This window comes from Chaetodon auriga, chromosome 12 (assembly GCF_051107435.1).
Source record: "Chaetodon auriga isolate fChaAug3 chromosome 12, fChaAug3.hap1, whole genome shotgun sequence".
Taxonomy (NCBI): domain Eukaryota; kingdom Metazoa; phylum Chordata; class Actinopteri; order Chaetodontiformes; family Chaetodontidae; genus Chaetodon; species Chaetodon auriga.
Window position 1 is genome coordinate 8,879,723 of NC_135085.1, and position 15,451 is coordinate 8,895,173.

Below are 15,451 nucleotides of genomic sequence, written 5' to 3' on the forward strand. Positions count from 1 at the left end.
ATTGACAAGTGAAACCGGATGACATTTAGCACACATTAGCCTCAACGCCGTCAAGTAAATCATTTTCCGAAACACAGACGTACTGTACAAGCGGCCGCCACGCCCACGCTGTGTACGTACGTGCGTTACGTAAGGCCCTACGCACACGGATGCGTTTGAGTACGAAAGTTCAGTGCAGACGGTTTGTCGCTGTGCCTGAGTGTTAGCTGTCGACCTCCTGCTCTACATCTATAAGGTACAGTCAACGCTTACATGTATATTTATGAGCTGTGTGATTTTTTCCGCATGTTTTCACTCAGACTTGTTGGTCTAACATTAGTGACGCCGCTGGAATCCCCATTTGACCTTATGTTTTAATGGCGTCCTTGCTCTCCACTGCTGGTTTTGCATTCGCTCTTCAGCTGTTTGACAGATTTAGAAATCATTTGTTTGATAGGGTGCAAAGAAACACACCCACGCCCAAATGTTCTGCAGTCATAAGCGTGAAAGTGCAGCATTTATTAATATTATAATTATTTTTATTGTTTATATACCCGGAAAAGACCTTTTCCCTTTTCTTTGCTATGGCAAAAATGAATAAAGCCAGTCTAGAATAAATAAATAAGAGATTTACTTTCAAAATTAGTCAAAAGCTGAACTGATCGGACAGTATATAAATGCAGTTCTTCTTTTTTCCTCTGTAAAGGTTGCCACGATGGTAGTGCTGTCCAAAGAGTATGGATATGTGGTGCTGACTGGCGCTGCCAGCATCCTGATGGTTGCACATCTGGCCATGAAAGTTGGCAAAGCCCGCAAGAAGTACAACGTGCGGGTGAGCAGACAAATGTGCAAATGTGCAGCAGAACATAGTCCCTCTCTCTCATTCATACTGTTAAAGATCTACACCCACCCATTCAACCACCACCACAAAACCTCTGCTGTGTCTTGACATAGTTTCATGCACGGGCTCTGCATCCTTTTTTGTTTTTTGTTACACATCTTGAATAGAAAATAGGAATAAAGTTGCCTTTGCCTTGCAGTACCCTCAGATGTACAGTGACGACCCAGAAACTGGCAACATTTTCAACTGCATCCAGCGTGCACACCAGAATACGTGCGTATGAGCTGACACATGGGCATTTGCACACATGCATTGACATTGCATCATGCTTTTATGATTCATAGTAATCAAAAAGAGGTGAAAGTTAACATGCTGTTATCACCTCTCACCAGTCTGGAGTTCTACCCTGCCTTCCTTTTCTGCCTCGCTGTTGGCGGTATACATTGTCCTGTAAGTCATGCCACGGTCACTTTACCTTGTTATGCAGGAATTCTTGAAGACAAATATTCTTGTCTTATAAAATCCTGTCATATCTGAGTGTATCACATTTGCTTGTGTGTGTCTGACTATCACAGCGTCTCGTGAGTGGACTCGGAGCTGTGTGGATTATAAGCAGGGAGGTGTACGCACATGGTTACTCCACTGGAGGTCAGACAGTATTCTGTTTCATTTACATTTAGGTCTTTTTATAAGCAGGGTGCAAAGGTGCTATTATTCTTGCTGTTCCTCTCAATCAGATCCTAAAAAGAGAATGCGTGGCGCCTTCGGGAACATCGCCATGCTGGGGATGATACTGACCACAGTCAGCTACGGCCGCCACCTGCTTGGCTGGACGGGACCACAGATCGGCCCCTTCCGTCGAATCAACTGTTCGTAATGAGGACAAAGCTCACTCAGTCTTTCGCCTTATAGTCAAAGCCACTCAACATAACCCACATACACCTTGAATGTAACGTTTCATATCAGGCAAAGTTCATGCTGTCAAGTGACCTGACCGGTTTCCAGCAAGGGCAGTGTCCCATTTAGGATAAAGGTTGTGGTGCATTCAGTGATGGGCACTCCCACAGCGTACAAGACAAGTTTGTCTGGAGATAAAAACCTGGAGAGCCTTTTCACTTGCGCCCTGATTTCAACATTTTAAATTAGCTGGCCTCATGGCTTTTCATATTATCTGTATGTTTGCAATAGACAAATGAAAATGCTGTAACAAAGGGAATTGTTTTAGCTCACGATGTTTGATGGACTGAGTATCACCTTATGTTTGCGTTTGCTCAGATTTTGTATATGAATTAATACCTGAAATAGCTTCATAAAGAAATACTGAGAAAACTCCATAATTCCAGTCATCATGATTATCATTTCATTGTTTTTTTTAGATTTTGTTTTTCATATTGATAACAGGTTTTTGACATTTGTCATACTGATGCTAATAAATGTAATGCATTAGTTTTAAACAGTTTGTATTGGGAGGTGAATGGGTATTGATTAAACGTCTTGAGTGACTGAATGAGTCTTGTTAATGTTGGTGTGTGTTTCAGGGAGCGGCTTCCTTTTTATAAAGTTCAAAGTCCGTTCTACTTGTCTGGCCAGGTGGATTTATATCTCTACAGAGCTACCAGGCTCCAAAACACCTGCAAAAGAAAAATGCCCTTCATACAATGACAGCACAATGCATTAGAACTCACCCACATACTATAGCTGGAATTCATTAAGGTCCCACCCTCTATACATACACGAGTTGAGCCTCATGGCGTTGTGGTTTTTGATTTATTATCAAACAGGAAATCCTTATATCAATAAATTCTTACACTCCACATTTCAATGGCATATTATCACGCATCACTGAGACTCACGCACTTGGGTAAAAACTGATAGAACAGCTTATTTCCAGCACTGTGCATGTTACTCCAGCTAATACAGATACAGGTAACAATAATCTAAATTTGAAGCCTCCCTTGTGCCTCTTCTCACTGTCTCCGCTTAAAGCATTTGAACTAACTGAACTTACGCAGAAACATTCTTTGTAAGTATGAATTTTACAACACATTTTATAATAATAGTGTTTTACAATTTACTCATTAAAGTGTGTATTCAGTGTAGCAAGGCGTTTTTGCAGTGTGCACTGGCAGATTAAACATTCATCATCAAAAACAGAATAACCAAATTCAAGTTTGAAATACCAGCATCAGACCATGATCACACAAGTTCCATAACACTACACAGTAAAAGGCTGCAGTACAGTATATAATTTGGGATAACTTGGTTAATACACTTGAACAATCAAATGATGAGCGACGTCATCAGACATGGCTTTTGAACTCTAAAATCATTTCTGATTTTTGTGTAGATTTCCTGCAACACCTCCATTTTAAGACAACATGTGCAACCTGGTTATTTGGTTTGAAAGTGCACTTCACTAATATTTGGTCACCAAAGGGATCATAATTTATATTCCATAGTCACTCTGGGCATGTTTGCAAATTGCCCAGGTGTTATAAAGCACTTAACATCCTCAGTCTGTCTTCTCACTCTCTTATCCTGCTGGATAACCTGAGGTTGTGCATTAATTACACTGGAGGACTTCATGCAACCTTGATCCACATTACCTCAGATGTCCTATAGGGGGCTCTGTGACCATTCACGTCACTTTAAAGTGCTGTGCAGACCAGGAGTCAGTCAGGGGTGCTGATCTCTGAAAGCTTGGAGGGAATGTGGAAAAAAGTACCTCTGAAAGCTTGTGGAGCCTCAGATAAACATTTTTATCACTGACCCAAAACTCACAAGGGGGAACTCATCTGCAGGGATGCAGCTGCATCCAGGCAAAGGCTTTTCTCAGACACACTGCTCTTCTTTTGGCGTCCGCTTTGCTTCTGTTCTCGAAGTCGAAGCTGACAGGATGCTTCCCTCAGTAGGTGTATCTGGAGAGTGGCGTGTCCTCCATCAAATCGTCCTGGAGAAGATCATTGCAACAGGATACATTGTACTTAGTACAGTTGTTAAGAACGACTTTTTCAAAGGTGTGAGAAAATGCAAGTTGAATGCTTATTCGCATCTTTTAAACAGTGGATGAGTAATTTGGTGACTCCAAATTCCAAAGTTAAACATACTGTCAGAATGCACAAGTAAATGTGACTGAAAGAACTGATTTTCTTTCATCTTTGTATCTGTTTCTCTTCTAGAAGTCTCTCCTTGTATGTACTTGTACGTTTGAAAAAGACTGGCTGTACTAATTCCTGTTAGACATTCAACAATCAGTTTGGGTTGGAATTAAAGGTGCAGCAGTTTAGAATTGCACTTCCATTAAGCTGGGGACAACAGAGAAGAAGATGTTAAAAAGTTAAGCTCCAAAAACACCAAATCCTACATTTCCCATGATGCAACTGGATCCTGTCTTTCATTAGACACTCCCTGCCTGGTAAACACCCACTTGTTTCAAACTCTACATCCTCAGTTCCTAACAGAGGCTAAACCCGGAGCTGTGATAACCCTGATGACATCATCAGAGTTATTTTCTTTGACTGTAGACTGCTCCCTTCATGAGACATAATACAGTAGTACTCCTCAATACAAGAAAATTGACCTTTATGTGTTAAAAAAAAAGGTGGCATGCCCTTTTAATCACAAAATCCAGGAGGGCATCTTTACCAGCCTTCCTGTATGCACAGGAAAGCGTATTTTACCATGGGTAGATCCTGCAGCCGATGGAACTCTGGGTGGTTTGTCCTCTGGCGGAACTTGAGGAAGAGGATGACGAAGACGATCGCGGTGGTGACAATGAACACTGACAGCAGACCAGCCAGCAGGGGGTCTAGAGGGGAGCTCAAATGGTAGTGGAACCCCTTCAGGTCTAAATGGCACCAAACGGACAACCATGATAAAACATAATGAGAAAATAAAGCCAGTCTAGGAGGCCTAAAATAACACCCTCTCACCTGTTTATCACCTTACCTTCATCTCCAACATTCAGCTCAGACTGGGCCTCCTGGTGGGTCGGCGCCGCAGGACCCCGGCCTGGAGCTGAGGTCAGAGCGTGTTCTGTGGTCAGTGATTCAGACTGGTGCTGGATGGTGGAGGCGTGCGCTGTGGAGCATGTATCCGTGTGAGCTGGCAGAGATGAAAAGGTGGTGAGGGGATCTCTGGTCAGCGGGGCTCTGCCTTCAGGGGTGGGACGGTGTTGGGCAGGGGTGGTGCTCTGCACGGTCGGCGTGGATGAAAGGCCGTCTGCAGCAGCTGAAAGTGGGGATGTGAGGGCAGTGCTGTATCAATTCAAAACAGCATACAGAGAATTCTTCAAAGGAGAGGAACCGCACACACAGCAGCACGCAGAGGTAACTCCACACCACCCTGCTCATGAATACTGATCACTCCCACTGACATTAAAGCTGCTATCCACGATGCTTTTGTTGTCATGTCCCACCTATCCTACTCTGCACTGCCAAGAAACCCTGATCAAAACAGAGCCAGCATGATGGCAGTAACCTGTTTCACACACTGTTTGCGTCTTCATGCAACAAATGAACAGCATAGGAATGGTGGGTGTCACTGCTGTTTTGCAGTGGCCAAGTCAGACCAACAACACATATCAACACAAACGTCTCCCAGCATCTTGAGCACTGCTTCAGTTTGATCGGTTATTGTGTTTTAAAAGCAAAAAAGGTAATATTTACTGCTTCTGGCTTCTCAAATGGGAATATTTACTGATTCTTTTATATCAGTAAATTTAACATCTTTGGCGTTGGGACCATCGCACGGACAAAACAAGACCTCTGAAAATGTCTCTATGGGTTATGGGAACTTGTTGCCAGACAGACAAATTAATTACTACATAATCAATAAAATAACCAGTAGATTGGTGATATTGAAAAATGAATTATTGTCATGTTGTTTCTATGTTTTCACATAATGGACAGCAGGTTCACTCCTTTTTCCCTGTTTCAACATGAGTATATTCTTACTCAGCTTTAAGCACATGTGTCTGTTTACATCACATTTGACAGCCCATGCTGACAGCTGGGGAGGGGGCTGGTAGAGGGGTGTGTTCAAGGACCTGTAATTACAAGTCAGACTACCTTTGTACTGTTTACATGTTATATGAAATGAATGAGCAGGCGGTTATTAGTGTTCCTGTGGACAGAAGATAACACTGATGCTTAGCATAAGTGGAGTTATCCATTAAGTCATAAAGCAAATCAAAGTAATTAGCGGTGTAATTTTTAGCTCTTCAAGTGATAAACTCCAACAGAGACTTTTGCCAAATGACAACGTCCACATTATTCTACAGGGACAGGCAGAGAAGGGACGACAGCAGCTTAACACGGTGATCAGGAGGCCGTTATGTCATATTGTTTGTTATTTCTGAGGTGCTCAAAGAGGCAACATAGCATCAGCAGACGAGGTTAAATATATTTGGCCTATCAGATCTTGATGAGGTTAACATTCATTCATTCCAGTCATGTGGGGGTCACTATGTTCCTGCATGCAGCTGGCAATGGAGCTGAGTTTTAGGAGTGAGCTGTTTGCAAACAGTTTTAGTGTGTGGGATGTTTTATGTTAAGAATCTGGACAAAGGAAACAGACCAGACAAGAAAATTATAGATGCACAATTATGGATGAAATGATGACCAAAATTTCTATGAGAGAAGCGTATATTAAAAGAGGCATATAAACAGTGCATGCAGGTCAGTCTTGGTTACCTGAAGGTGAAGGGTGAGCAGCCATGACGGCAGGTACACCCGTGTGTTGGGATGTGGCCAGTGCAGAGCTTGTGGTCAATAAGTGTGTGTTATAAACTGCATTCGCAGTCTCTGAATGGGCTCCTTTCTTGGATGTGGTAATGGTTGTGGATTGAGTTGAGGTTTCATCCCTGCCTGCGGGATTATGTGTCCGCTGTGGGACCTCATTCCCAGGATCCTCTGTCAGGTCAGGAGATGCTACGCTTCCAGCATGACTCGGGAGGGCAGCCAGGGTGAGGGCAGGAGGCAAAGCACTGCTCTGACCTGCCAGATGAAAGATAAACACAGCAAATTAATTCATCGATAAATGGTTTGGTCTCTAAAAATTCCCCTTACAGTCCCCCAGAGCATAAAACAGAATATTCAGATGTCTTGTTTTGTCCGACCACAAGATATTCAGTTTATTCTCATTGAAGATTAAAAAAACAGAAACTATTCACATGTGAGGAGTTGCAACCAGATAAGTTTGGCATTTTCCCTTAAATGATTACTTGCCTATCAAATATAGTTGCAGACTGATTTCCTGTCAATTGCTTGATTAATCAACTTATTAGCAGCTCTAAAAAACCCAAAGATATTCTGCTTGCTATCATAAAAGTGAAGAAAAATCAGCAAACCTCGCTGCAAATGACTAATCCAATCAATTGTTTGCTAAAATAGTTGATGATCTGTCATTGATTAACCAACTAACAAGTGCACTCTTCTGTTAGCCATGTTTTGCAATTTTAATTCTAAACTATGTGGACTGGTGGTAATTTTAAGTCTAAAATGGACACAAAGAAACAGGAGATTGGTGGAAACAAATCAGAATAAAATGACTAACCACAGAAAGAAATTATTACCTTGCTCAAATCTAAGTTATGTGCGCACACCCAGCTGAGCGGACTCTAAAGTTAATAAAAGAACTGATCATGATGATCAAACGCAACCTGCAGCTTTGTTCGAACTTTCCATAAGGTCAATAGACTGTGAGCATCATGTGCAGAATCCATAACGAGTCCAACTCACGTCAGCAGTCCGTCCACATCACAAAGACATACACACACACACACACACACACACACACACACACACACACACACTCCAGGGATGACACCTTACCTCTAGTCTGCGATGAGCCGGTAAGGACCACCAGCACGCAAAACACCACATTAATTTCAAATGTCATCTCATTCGCGGCCTTCCCCTGCAGATCGCAACCAAAAACGCACCCAAGCGGACTCTGCACGGCGGCTCTGCTTTTCAGCTCTGAGCTTCTTTCCGTTACGTGATTTGACAGGGCGCATCATCAGCGCTAAAAATATCCTGAGGGAGTCGGGCAGAAGAGATGTCGGGGTGGGGCCGCGTAGCAGGCTGCTGCGCGCAGGCGGTGGTGGGAGCGCAAAAGACGCGCACGCTTTATTCTCAGAAGCCAAACGCCGGCACTGATCCCGCTGCACGTTCGTGTTTCATCTTCCGGCTCTGTGCCTTTTTCATGACAGAGTCACCCATCTCTGCATCCATCCCTCCAATATATGCATCAGTTTGCCGCCTCTCCTCGCTGCGCTGCTCCAATCAGACGTCAGTGCGTCAGAGGCGCAGTTGTCTGCGTCAGGAGCGCCTGTTGTGCAGCGCTGTATCGTTGAACACTGTCAAACTGTGGGCAAGAGTGTATTCATGATTTTTCCTGGCTTGTTGCAGTATTGCTTGATGGGCTTCATGCAGGTGGATAGGTGTCAGTGTCTGCTGGTGGTAATGTGAGACAACAACTTTTCAGCCCCCACAGAGGTCAGTGTGTCGTCATGCCTGAGCGCACTGCCCACATGTGTGCTGTATGGACAGCTGAATGACCCGCTGCGTCCTCTGTCAGCGTGCTTTGGCACACTTTAGAGGACGGCCTATCCGCGTTTTAATTGCTTCTTTTCCACCGACCAGGCTTTAATTTCTGAGGGACATTCAGCGGCAACAGGAAGACACCTTCCTCTACGTTGCGCCATATGGAGCCTCCAGCCAATCCGGGAGACAGCCCGGCGGAGTTGGAGTTAACGGTGGAGAATGTGGAGTCGGTAAGTTGCCTGTCAATAATGAGCCACTTCATTGGGTGGCTGTAGAATTGAGGTGCAGGTGGAGCTCCTGCAATACCATTATAAACATCAAAGCTCATCTGATTCATGTTTTATCAAAGAGACGAGCTGCTGCTGCATCATCTCACGTTGATGTATTTACTTGATAGAATAACTCAGGTAAAAGTAAAACAGCAGCAGTTTGGTCAAATAGAAAACGTAGTTTGTTAATTTTGCTTTTGCATGGGGAGATCAAACAGACAAACTGGACCTTTTGAAACCTGATACCAGCTATAAGCATATGCTGCGCTAATAATAACTAACACCATGTGCTTTGGATTAGTTGCTACGACAACACATTTCTTTACTCTATTCAAACAATTGGTCTTGCAACATGCATGATTTTTAATGCTTGTTATAAATTCAATGTAAAGTTACTCAATAAAAGTAGCCGTATATCAACCTGTTGCACACAAAAAGAGTCAGATCCATGTACTGTCAGAGTTTTATAGTTCCTCAGTCAAAGTGGAAATATGGGGACATTGTTCTTCTCTCCTCATCCAGGCTCTGTACCAGCTGTACTTTGACCCGGACATGGAGCGTAAGAATGTGGCCCAGAAGTGGCTGACCCAGGCCCAGGCCTCTGCACAGGCATGGCAGTTCTGCTGGGCCCTGCTTGGCCCTGACAAGGTCTGTTGTTGTGTTTCTGCTGGTCGGATGTCAGTGCTGATCAGAGCTGCAAATGTGAATAATTGAGTTCAAAGATTAATGTCTGCAGCAGCTATTTCACATATCCGTCTCTTCACAGCTCCCCGAGGTGCAGTTTTTTGGCGCCAGCACCCTTCACATAAAGATCTCCCGTCATTGGAGTGACCTTCTCACAGACCAGCATGAGGGCCTGAGGATGCAGCTCCTCTCCCACATCCTTCACTTCTCCACAGGGCCCAAAATGGTGTTAACCAGGCTGTGTGTAGCCCTCGCCGCTATGGCTCTTAATTTAATTCCACAGGCTTGGTCCCAGCCTGTGGAGGACATGGTGAGGGCATTCCAACCTCAGAAGCCTGACTCTGATGGTGGTTCTGGTGCAGAGGCCGCCCAGGACCCTCATGCACACTGCCTCGCACTGCTGGAGCTCCTCACCGTACTTCCGGAAGAGTTCCAGAGCACCCGGCTGGCTCAAGCTCGGCGTGCACAGCTGAGGGAGGCCCTGGCTGGGGAGTGGACGGTGGTGTGTCCCATGCTGCGCCAGCTGCTCCAAAGCCAGGACTCCACCAACCAGGTGAAGGAGAAGGTGCTTCGCTGCCTGTCCAGCTGGGTGGGGCTGGATGTGCCGTTAGGGGAGAGTCATGAACTGGTCCAGGACTGTTTCACTGTGCTGTCCAACCCAGAGCTGTTCGACACGGCTGTGGAGACGATCGTTAATGCCATCTCACAGCCTGACTGCCAGAGGTGAGAAACACGCCGGATCATAAGTTCACAGTCACCTTTCAGATGTGTGAATCAGATCATGTGTGTGCAGGTACATCGATGCTCTGGTGAACTTGGTTCCTCTGGTTCTGGGTCTCCATGACCAGCTGAAGACAGCAGCCCAGGACGGGGACATGGAAACCTCACATGGCATCTGTCGTATTGCTGTGGCCATGGGGGAAACACACTCCAGGTACCCACACACACACACACACACACACACACACACACACACACACACACACACCCTATGGCTTCAGCAAATGGCTTTTATTTCTTAATCTGGATCAATGTGCTTGTGCAAGACAGGGTTTTGTTGGAACAGGTGGAGCACTGGCAGGAATATCTGGCTTTGGTCAACATGATTCTTTTCTGCACCGGCATCCCTGGACACTACCCAGTCACTGAGACCACCAGCTCCCTAACACTCACATTCTGGTACACTCTGCAGGTAAGACGAACACAGGAGGTCATACATGCTTTGTAGAGCTTTAAAGTTTTGATTTTTTCACATTTTTTTTCTTTTAAGTTTAGTGAGTTACGTGTGTGTGCATTAACTGACTCAACTTTCTTTCTAATTATTTTCTGCATGTTCAGGATGACATCTTGTCCTTCGAGGAGGAGAAGCAGGCAGTTTACTTGCAGGTCTACAGGCCGGTTTACTTCCAGCTGGTGGACGTGCTCCTCCATAAATCCCACTATCCCTCCCAGGAGGATTATGCCTCCTGGTCGTCTGATGACAAGGAGCAGTTCAGAATTTACAGGTAAGACACAAACACAAAAGGGGGTTTTTAAGTTTGGCGAACTGTGTTAGAATTCATCCTGATTGAAAACATGGCCGTATAAAATTCTCCAGTGATGTTTTCATAGTCCCTTTGCATTTCAGAGTGGACATTTCCGATACTCTGATGTACGTGTATGAAATGCTCGGAGCAGAGCTGCTCAGTAACCTCTATGACAGGCTGGGCAGACAGCTGATGGACCCCCAGCAGTCAGCAGTATGGCAGGTAATGTCATTAATTACTCCCACTGAAGCACTTGAAGTAGAAATGCTTTTTCAAACACTGTGCATGTGAGTCTCATCATATATGGCATATTCTATAAATTGTCTAAATTGTTTTTCTCCATCTTCAGGACACAGAGGCCTTGTTATTTGGCTTCCAGTCCATAGCTGAGACGATAGATGTGAACTACTCTGATGTCATCCCTGGTCTTATTGGTCTGATCCCCAGAATCAACATCAGCAACGTTATGCTGGCTGACACCGTCATGTACACCATAGGTATATAACCAGGCACCTCCGGCCCCAAGACCCAGTCACCCATACTATCAGTTAAATGTTAAATGTTCTACCTGAGAGCAGAATTTCACTAACTGCAGCCATCATTATTGTTTATCTCTCTTTATCTTATTCTTTATGTGTTCTGGTCTACACTCAACAGTAACAAACCTGTTTCCATTCACTGTCCGTGACATGTGCCCCTTCCTGAATGTCCTCTGTTGGTCAGGCTCCCTGGCTGAATGGCTTGCTGACCACCCAGTGATGTTGGGTGCCATATTACCCATGGTGCTTCAGGGCCTGGTGAAGGCAGAGCTGTCTGTGTCCAGCGTATCCACCCTGAAGAGGATCTGCAGGGAGTGTAGATATGACCTCGGCCCTTATGCTCAGGACATCCTCACTGTGTCACAGGTCAGACACACAGCCTTTACTTTAACACTGGTGCAGTGACTCTCTTTGCACTAACATCTGTGTTCCTCTGCAGGACGTGCTGGTGAAAGAAATCCATAAGGTGAGTAAACAGCCTTCAACATCCGCCAGGTAGTCCCTAACATGTGTGCACCCATCACCCCTGTGAGGACATCATGTATGATGCGTGCTGTGTGTGTCCCTGTGTGTCTGTGTGCAGAGCAGCCAGTGCATGTGGCTGATGCAGGCTCTGGGTTTCCTCCTGTCTGCCCTGCCGGGAGAGGAGATCCTGGTCAGACTCCACTCTCTCATCACTCCTCACGTCCAGCAGCTGGACACGCTGGCTCAGCAGGAGGTGAGACAAACTTCCACAGACAACCCCACAAACACTAAAATAACTGTCGCAGAAGTGGTAAAACTGGGCTAATATTAATATTCATTACTCAAATCCACACACTATTATTTAAGTAGCTGACTGCATTTAAATAAATATGATAATGTTACCACCTCACTTGTTCCATATATATACACCATATACTGTAAATATATTTGGTAATTGATGATAAGTCTACACTGATCAATACAAATACAAGTGTACTGCAAATAGATTTGAATATTAATTATATTAGATATTGAAAATGGCTTATCTTTAGGTCAACATAAAATACAATTTAATGAGCTGATTGATGCTCTTATCCAGGGTGACAGTCAGTGAGGAGGTCAGCATTCAGTATTTTTCACTAACAGTAGTAAAATTGCTCTTTGCTCTCACAACCATCACAAGGCCGCACATCAAACCCATCCGCTCTGTGTCCCTCTACAGCCAAATCCCAGCAATAAACAGCCCATCATCCACATCCTGGGGATGCTGTCCAGTCTCTTTACCACTCTGGACACCAACAGACAGGCAGACAGTTTAGAGGGAGCAACCAGCCCAAGGCTCCCTGCCTCACAGAGCACACGCAATCCAGTAAGTTTAGCCATAAAACTGAGCGAATTAAAGGTTAAGCATGAATAATGATTAAGCATGCTAATGTGTCAGTTTGTTAATCAGCCCTCAGAATCGATATTTCTGAACATGCGAACATTAAAATGTACAGAAATGAGACGAACATACCCACATGAAAAAGTCTCATGTTTAAACAAGTGCTTGACAAATCTGAATGCTTTTTGTTTTAGGTTGTTGTTGTGCTCCAGCAAGTGTTCGCATTGATCCAGACCGTCCTCAGCAAGTGGCTTGATGACTCAGAGGTAGTCGAGGTGAGAGGGTTTTTACTGCTTGCATAAATATGCATGTGTGATGCTGTGTGTGTGTGTGTGTGTGTGTGTGTGTGATGTATCTGCGTGCGTCCACTGATTCACGCTCACTCACAGCTCCCCCCCCCCCTCCCTGCAGGCAGTGTGTGGAGTATTTGATAAGTCAGTTCGAACCCTCCTACATGATTTCGGGCCCATGGTAGCTCAGCTGAGCGGGATGCTGGGACAGATCTACAGCGCCTTCCCGCAGGCCTCAGCTCTGGACCTGGCACGGCAGGTACGCCCCCGCAGATCAGGGCCTGAATACCAGCATGACCCCTCCGGATGCGATGCTTGTGTGTGATCAGATGTCTCTTCTTTTCTATAGATGGTTCACATATTTGCTGGAGAGGAACACCACATCTCTAACATCAAAAGCCTTATCGAGGTGTTGACCTCTGCCACGCTCACTATTTATCAGCAAGGTAATAAACACCTGCTAAGAAATTCTAATTTACTTTCAGAAACAGGCGTGTCTTTTCTAATCTCATGTTTATCTTACAGGTCCACGGGATCATCCTGATGTTGCAGAATCGTTTATGCACCTTCATGCTCAGGTGGGCGGAATTTTCTTGCTCACACGTCTGCATCACACAGAAAACTTTGATTACTTTTTCTTTGCCTTTAGATTCTTAAGAGGAAGCCAGACTTCTACCTGTCTGACCAGTTGGATGTTAAAGCTCTGTTTTTCTGTGGTGAGGATCATTACATGCTTGCACTGTATGCTGCTCATTCTCACACATGTGACTCAGTATGTATTTTGCAACCATTTGCGTGTCTCACCGGCTGAAGCAGTCATCTTTTTATCCTGTGCTCTCTGCAGGGATCCTGTCGCTGAAGTTTCCAGAGACGCCCACAGTGAAGGCTGCCAGTCTATTCTTTGTGAGTCAAGGCAGAAATGTGCGAGGTTTAATTGTAAGCTGCACCTTGTGTTTCATAATTCTTGTTATTTTCGCCCTGACGCTGGCAGACAGAGCTGCTGCCTCGCTGCAAAGACATGTCCCCGCTTGGTGAGGTGTTGCAGAGGGATGGAAAGCTCCTGACAGAGACCATACTCCAGGTGAGTCAGCTTTGGAACTACATATCTAACTATTTACCGTCTGTGCCCTGTGTCAGTGCTATAAAAGCCATGCATGCATTTTAGTCCTGATAGTCTAGAATCAGTGGAAGCGTACTGGACGTTTTGATCTCTGCCTCAGGCGGTTGGAGGAGAGTCCCCTCGCAGTCTGACGGAGCATTTCTCGGAGGTGCTGCTGAGTCTGAACAGACACTGTCCAGCTCTGCTATCCCAGTGGCTGAAAGAAACCCTGCAGACCCCAGGATTCCCCTCCAGCCAGGTGTCCACAGAGCAGAAACATGCCTTCACTCAGCAGCTTCTAAGGTGACAACACGCTCACTAACAGCTGCTCTCCATTATTTTGATGCATTATAAACAAAAGCCGGGTTTTAAGAAAAGGTGACTCGTGTTTTACAGAGGGTTGTATAGCGTGATATCTTCTTCTTGCTTCCAGGGAGCAAAGCAACAAGCGTCGTGTTAAGGAGATTGTGAAGGAGTTTTCTCTGCTCTGCCGGGGCCTGCAGGGGTCTGGATACTAGATCACTCCACTGAGCTGGTAGCACTTTGGCTTTTTCTTCCTATGTAAGCCTCAGAGAAAGTAACAAAATCCATACACTGAATCTGTTTCAATGATAAATGACGCCAGACGGGACTTTTTCTTGGGCAGGCGACACTGGATGATCAAATGACCGTAAATATCTGGACTGAACCAAAGCAAAAGATGAAGTGGGCCTTTATCCGGATGCGTGGACCCTCCATGCACCCTGTTTTTAATAAAATACCTTTATCACTTCCAAAGTGGGATGAAATGAGAGATAAAAGTGTCAGGATGCCTCTTCCTCATCTCCAGGCACGGATCCAGACCTGCGCTCCGTCTGGCAAAAACACCAATAAACAGTTTGTTCTTTGCAGCTGCGTGAGCAACTGTATGTGAGTGTTATTGTTTATTGTTTCTCCTCTGTTGTATACTGCTTGTAGATCATATTCACACATTATCAAAATATAGAAACCCCCTCCCACCCCCACCCGAGCCAGGCTTCTTCCTCTCCTCTCTCTTAAAAATGTGACGTCATTACATGATATAGCTTCGAACTCTTGTACATGTATACTTCTGCTAATATATAATAAAACAATTTCATCACTTCCACAACAGAAAAAAACAGACTTTTTTTTTTTTTTTAAGCAGACGACGTGTCCTGACGGCAGAGTCTTTGTTTTTTGATCGGTGACATCACTGTGAGGGATGGCAGTTGTCGTTGGAAGCTGGGATCCTCTGTAGAAAATGCGGATTTGGGAAGTCGTAGACTGTCGTAGTGGCGGTTGGTGCACTGAGAGACGTGCTGAGATGAG

At 45.0% G+C, this 15,451-nt stretch overlaps 3 protein-coding genes across 5 annotated transcripts; 2 read left to right on the forward strand and 1 right to left on the reverse strand.

The window, feature by feature from the left end:
* Nucleotides 1-2,331, forward strand: mgst3a (microsomal glutathione S-transferase 3a). The gene is made up of 6 exons (XM_076744031.1): nucleotides 1-235; nucleotides 686-811; nucleotides 1,020-1,093; nucleotides 1,213-1,270; nucleotides 1,396-1,468; nucleotides 1,558-2,331. The coding sequence occupies exons 2-6, from the start codon at nucleotides 695-697 to the stop codon at nucleotides 1,695-1,697; spliced, it is 462 nt and encodes a 153-aa protein (XP_076600146.1). The 5' UTR covers nucleotides 1-235; nucleotides 686-694; the 3' UTR covers nucleotides 1,698-2,331.
* Nucleotides 2,332-2,568: 237 nt separating this feature from the next.
* LOC143328739 (uncharacterized) lies at nucleotides 2,569-8,120 on the reverse strand. Its single transcript, XM_076744030.1, has 5 exons — nucleotides 7,654-8,120; nucleotides 6,514-6,816; nucleotides 4,769-5,050; nucleotides 4,501-4,667; nucleotides 2,569-3,770 (listed from the first exon to the last, which is right to left on the reverse strand). Exons 1-5 carry the CDS (start codon nucleotides 7,718-7,720, stop codon nucleotides 3,726-3,728), a joined length of 864 nt encoding a protein of 287 aa, XP_076600145.1. The 5' UTR covers nucleotides 7,721-8,120; the 3' UTR covers nucleotides 2,569-3,725.
* Nucleotides 8,121-8,150: 30 nt separating this feature from the next.
* On the forward strand, nucleotides 8,151-14,895 carry LOC143328737 (importin-13-like). Of its 3 annotated transcripts, none has more exons than XM_076744028.1 (22): nucleotides 8,151-8,597; nucleotides 9,159-9,284; nucleotides 9,403-10,043; nucleotides 10,114-10,254; nucleotides 10,371-10,512; nucleotides 10,659-10,825; nucleotides 10,948-11,068; nucleotides 11,196-11,343; nucleotides 11,570-11,751; nucleotides 11,825-11,851; nucleotides 11,969-12,103; nucleotides 12,572-12,718; nucleotides 12,928-13,008; nucleotides 13,145-13,282; nucleotides 13,373-13,469; nucleotides 13,549-13,601; nucleotides 13,673-13,739; nucleotides 13,868-13,926; nucleotides 14,015-14,104; nucleotides 14,244-14,425; nucleotides 14,556-14,657; nucleotides 14,769-14,895. In XM_076744028.1, the coding sequence occupies exons 1-21, from the start codon at nucleotides 8,529-8,531 to the stop codon at nucleotides 14,638-14,640; spliced, it is 2,898 nt and encodes a 965-aa protein (XP_076600143.1). In that variant the 5' UTR covers nucleotides 8,151-8,528; the 3' UTR covers nucleotides 14,641-14,657; nucleotides 14,769-14,895. The 3 variants fall into 3 exon arrangements, with proteins under 3 accessions (XP_076600143.1, XP_076600140.1, XP_076600141.1); XM_076744026.1 differs by having other exon boundaries at nucleotides 8,212-8,319; nucleotides 8,467-8,597; nucleotides 14,556-14,895; XM_076744025.1 differs by having other exon boundaries at nucleotides 14,556-14,895.
* Nucleotides 14,896-15,451: the final 556 nt, after the last annotated feature.

Bases quoted from the DNA above. Each gene is read 5' to 3' on its own strand.
- mgst3a (XM_076744031.1), top strand. From the start codon at position 695: ATGGTAGTGCTGTCCAAAGAGTATGGATATGTGGTGCTGACTGGCGCT. The intron at 812-1,019 runs GTGAGCAGACAA...TTTGCCTTGCAG, and splicing joins GCAAGAAGTACAACGTGCGG to TACCCTCAGATGTACAGTGA. The intron at 1,469-1,557 runs GTCAGACAGTAT...CCTCTCAATCAG, and splicing joins ACATGGTTACTCCACTGGAG to ATCCTAAAAAGAGAATGCGT.
- LOC143328739 (XM_076744030.1), bottom strand. From the start codon at position 7,720: ATGACATTTGAAATTAATGTGGTGTTTTGCGTGCTGGTGGTCCTTACC. The intron at 5,051-6,513 runs GTAACCAAGACT...CCCCACTTTCAG, and splicing joins TGCTCACCCTTCACCTTCAG to CTGCTGCAGACGGCCTTTCA. The intron at 4,668-4,768 runs GTAAGGTGATAA...GGTGCCATTTAG, and splicing joins GCTGAATGTTGGAGATGAAG to ACCTGAAGGGGTTCCACTAC.
- LOC143328737 (XM_076744025.1), top strand. From the start codon at position 8,529: ATGGAGCCTCCAGCCAATCCGGGAGACAGCCCGGCGGAGTTGGAGTTA. The intron at 11,069-11,195 runs GTAATGTCATTA...CTCCATCTTCAG, and splicing joins AGCAGTCAGCAGTATGGCAG to GACACAGAGGCCTTGTTATT. The intron at 14,105-14,243 runs GTGAGTCAGCTT...TCTCTGCCTCAG, and splicing joins TGACAGAGACCATACTCCAG to GCGGTTGGAGGAGAGTCCCC.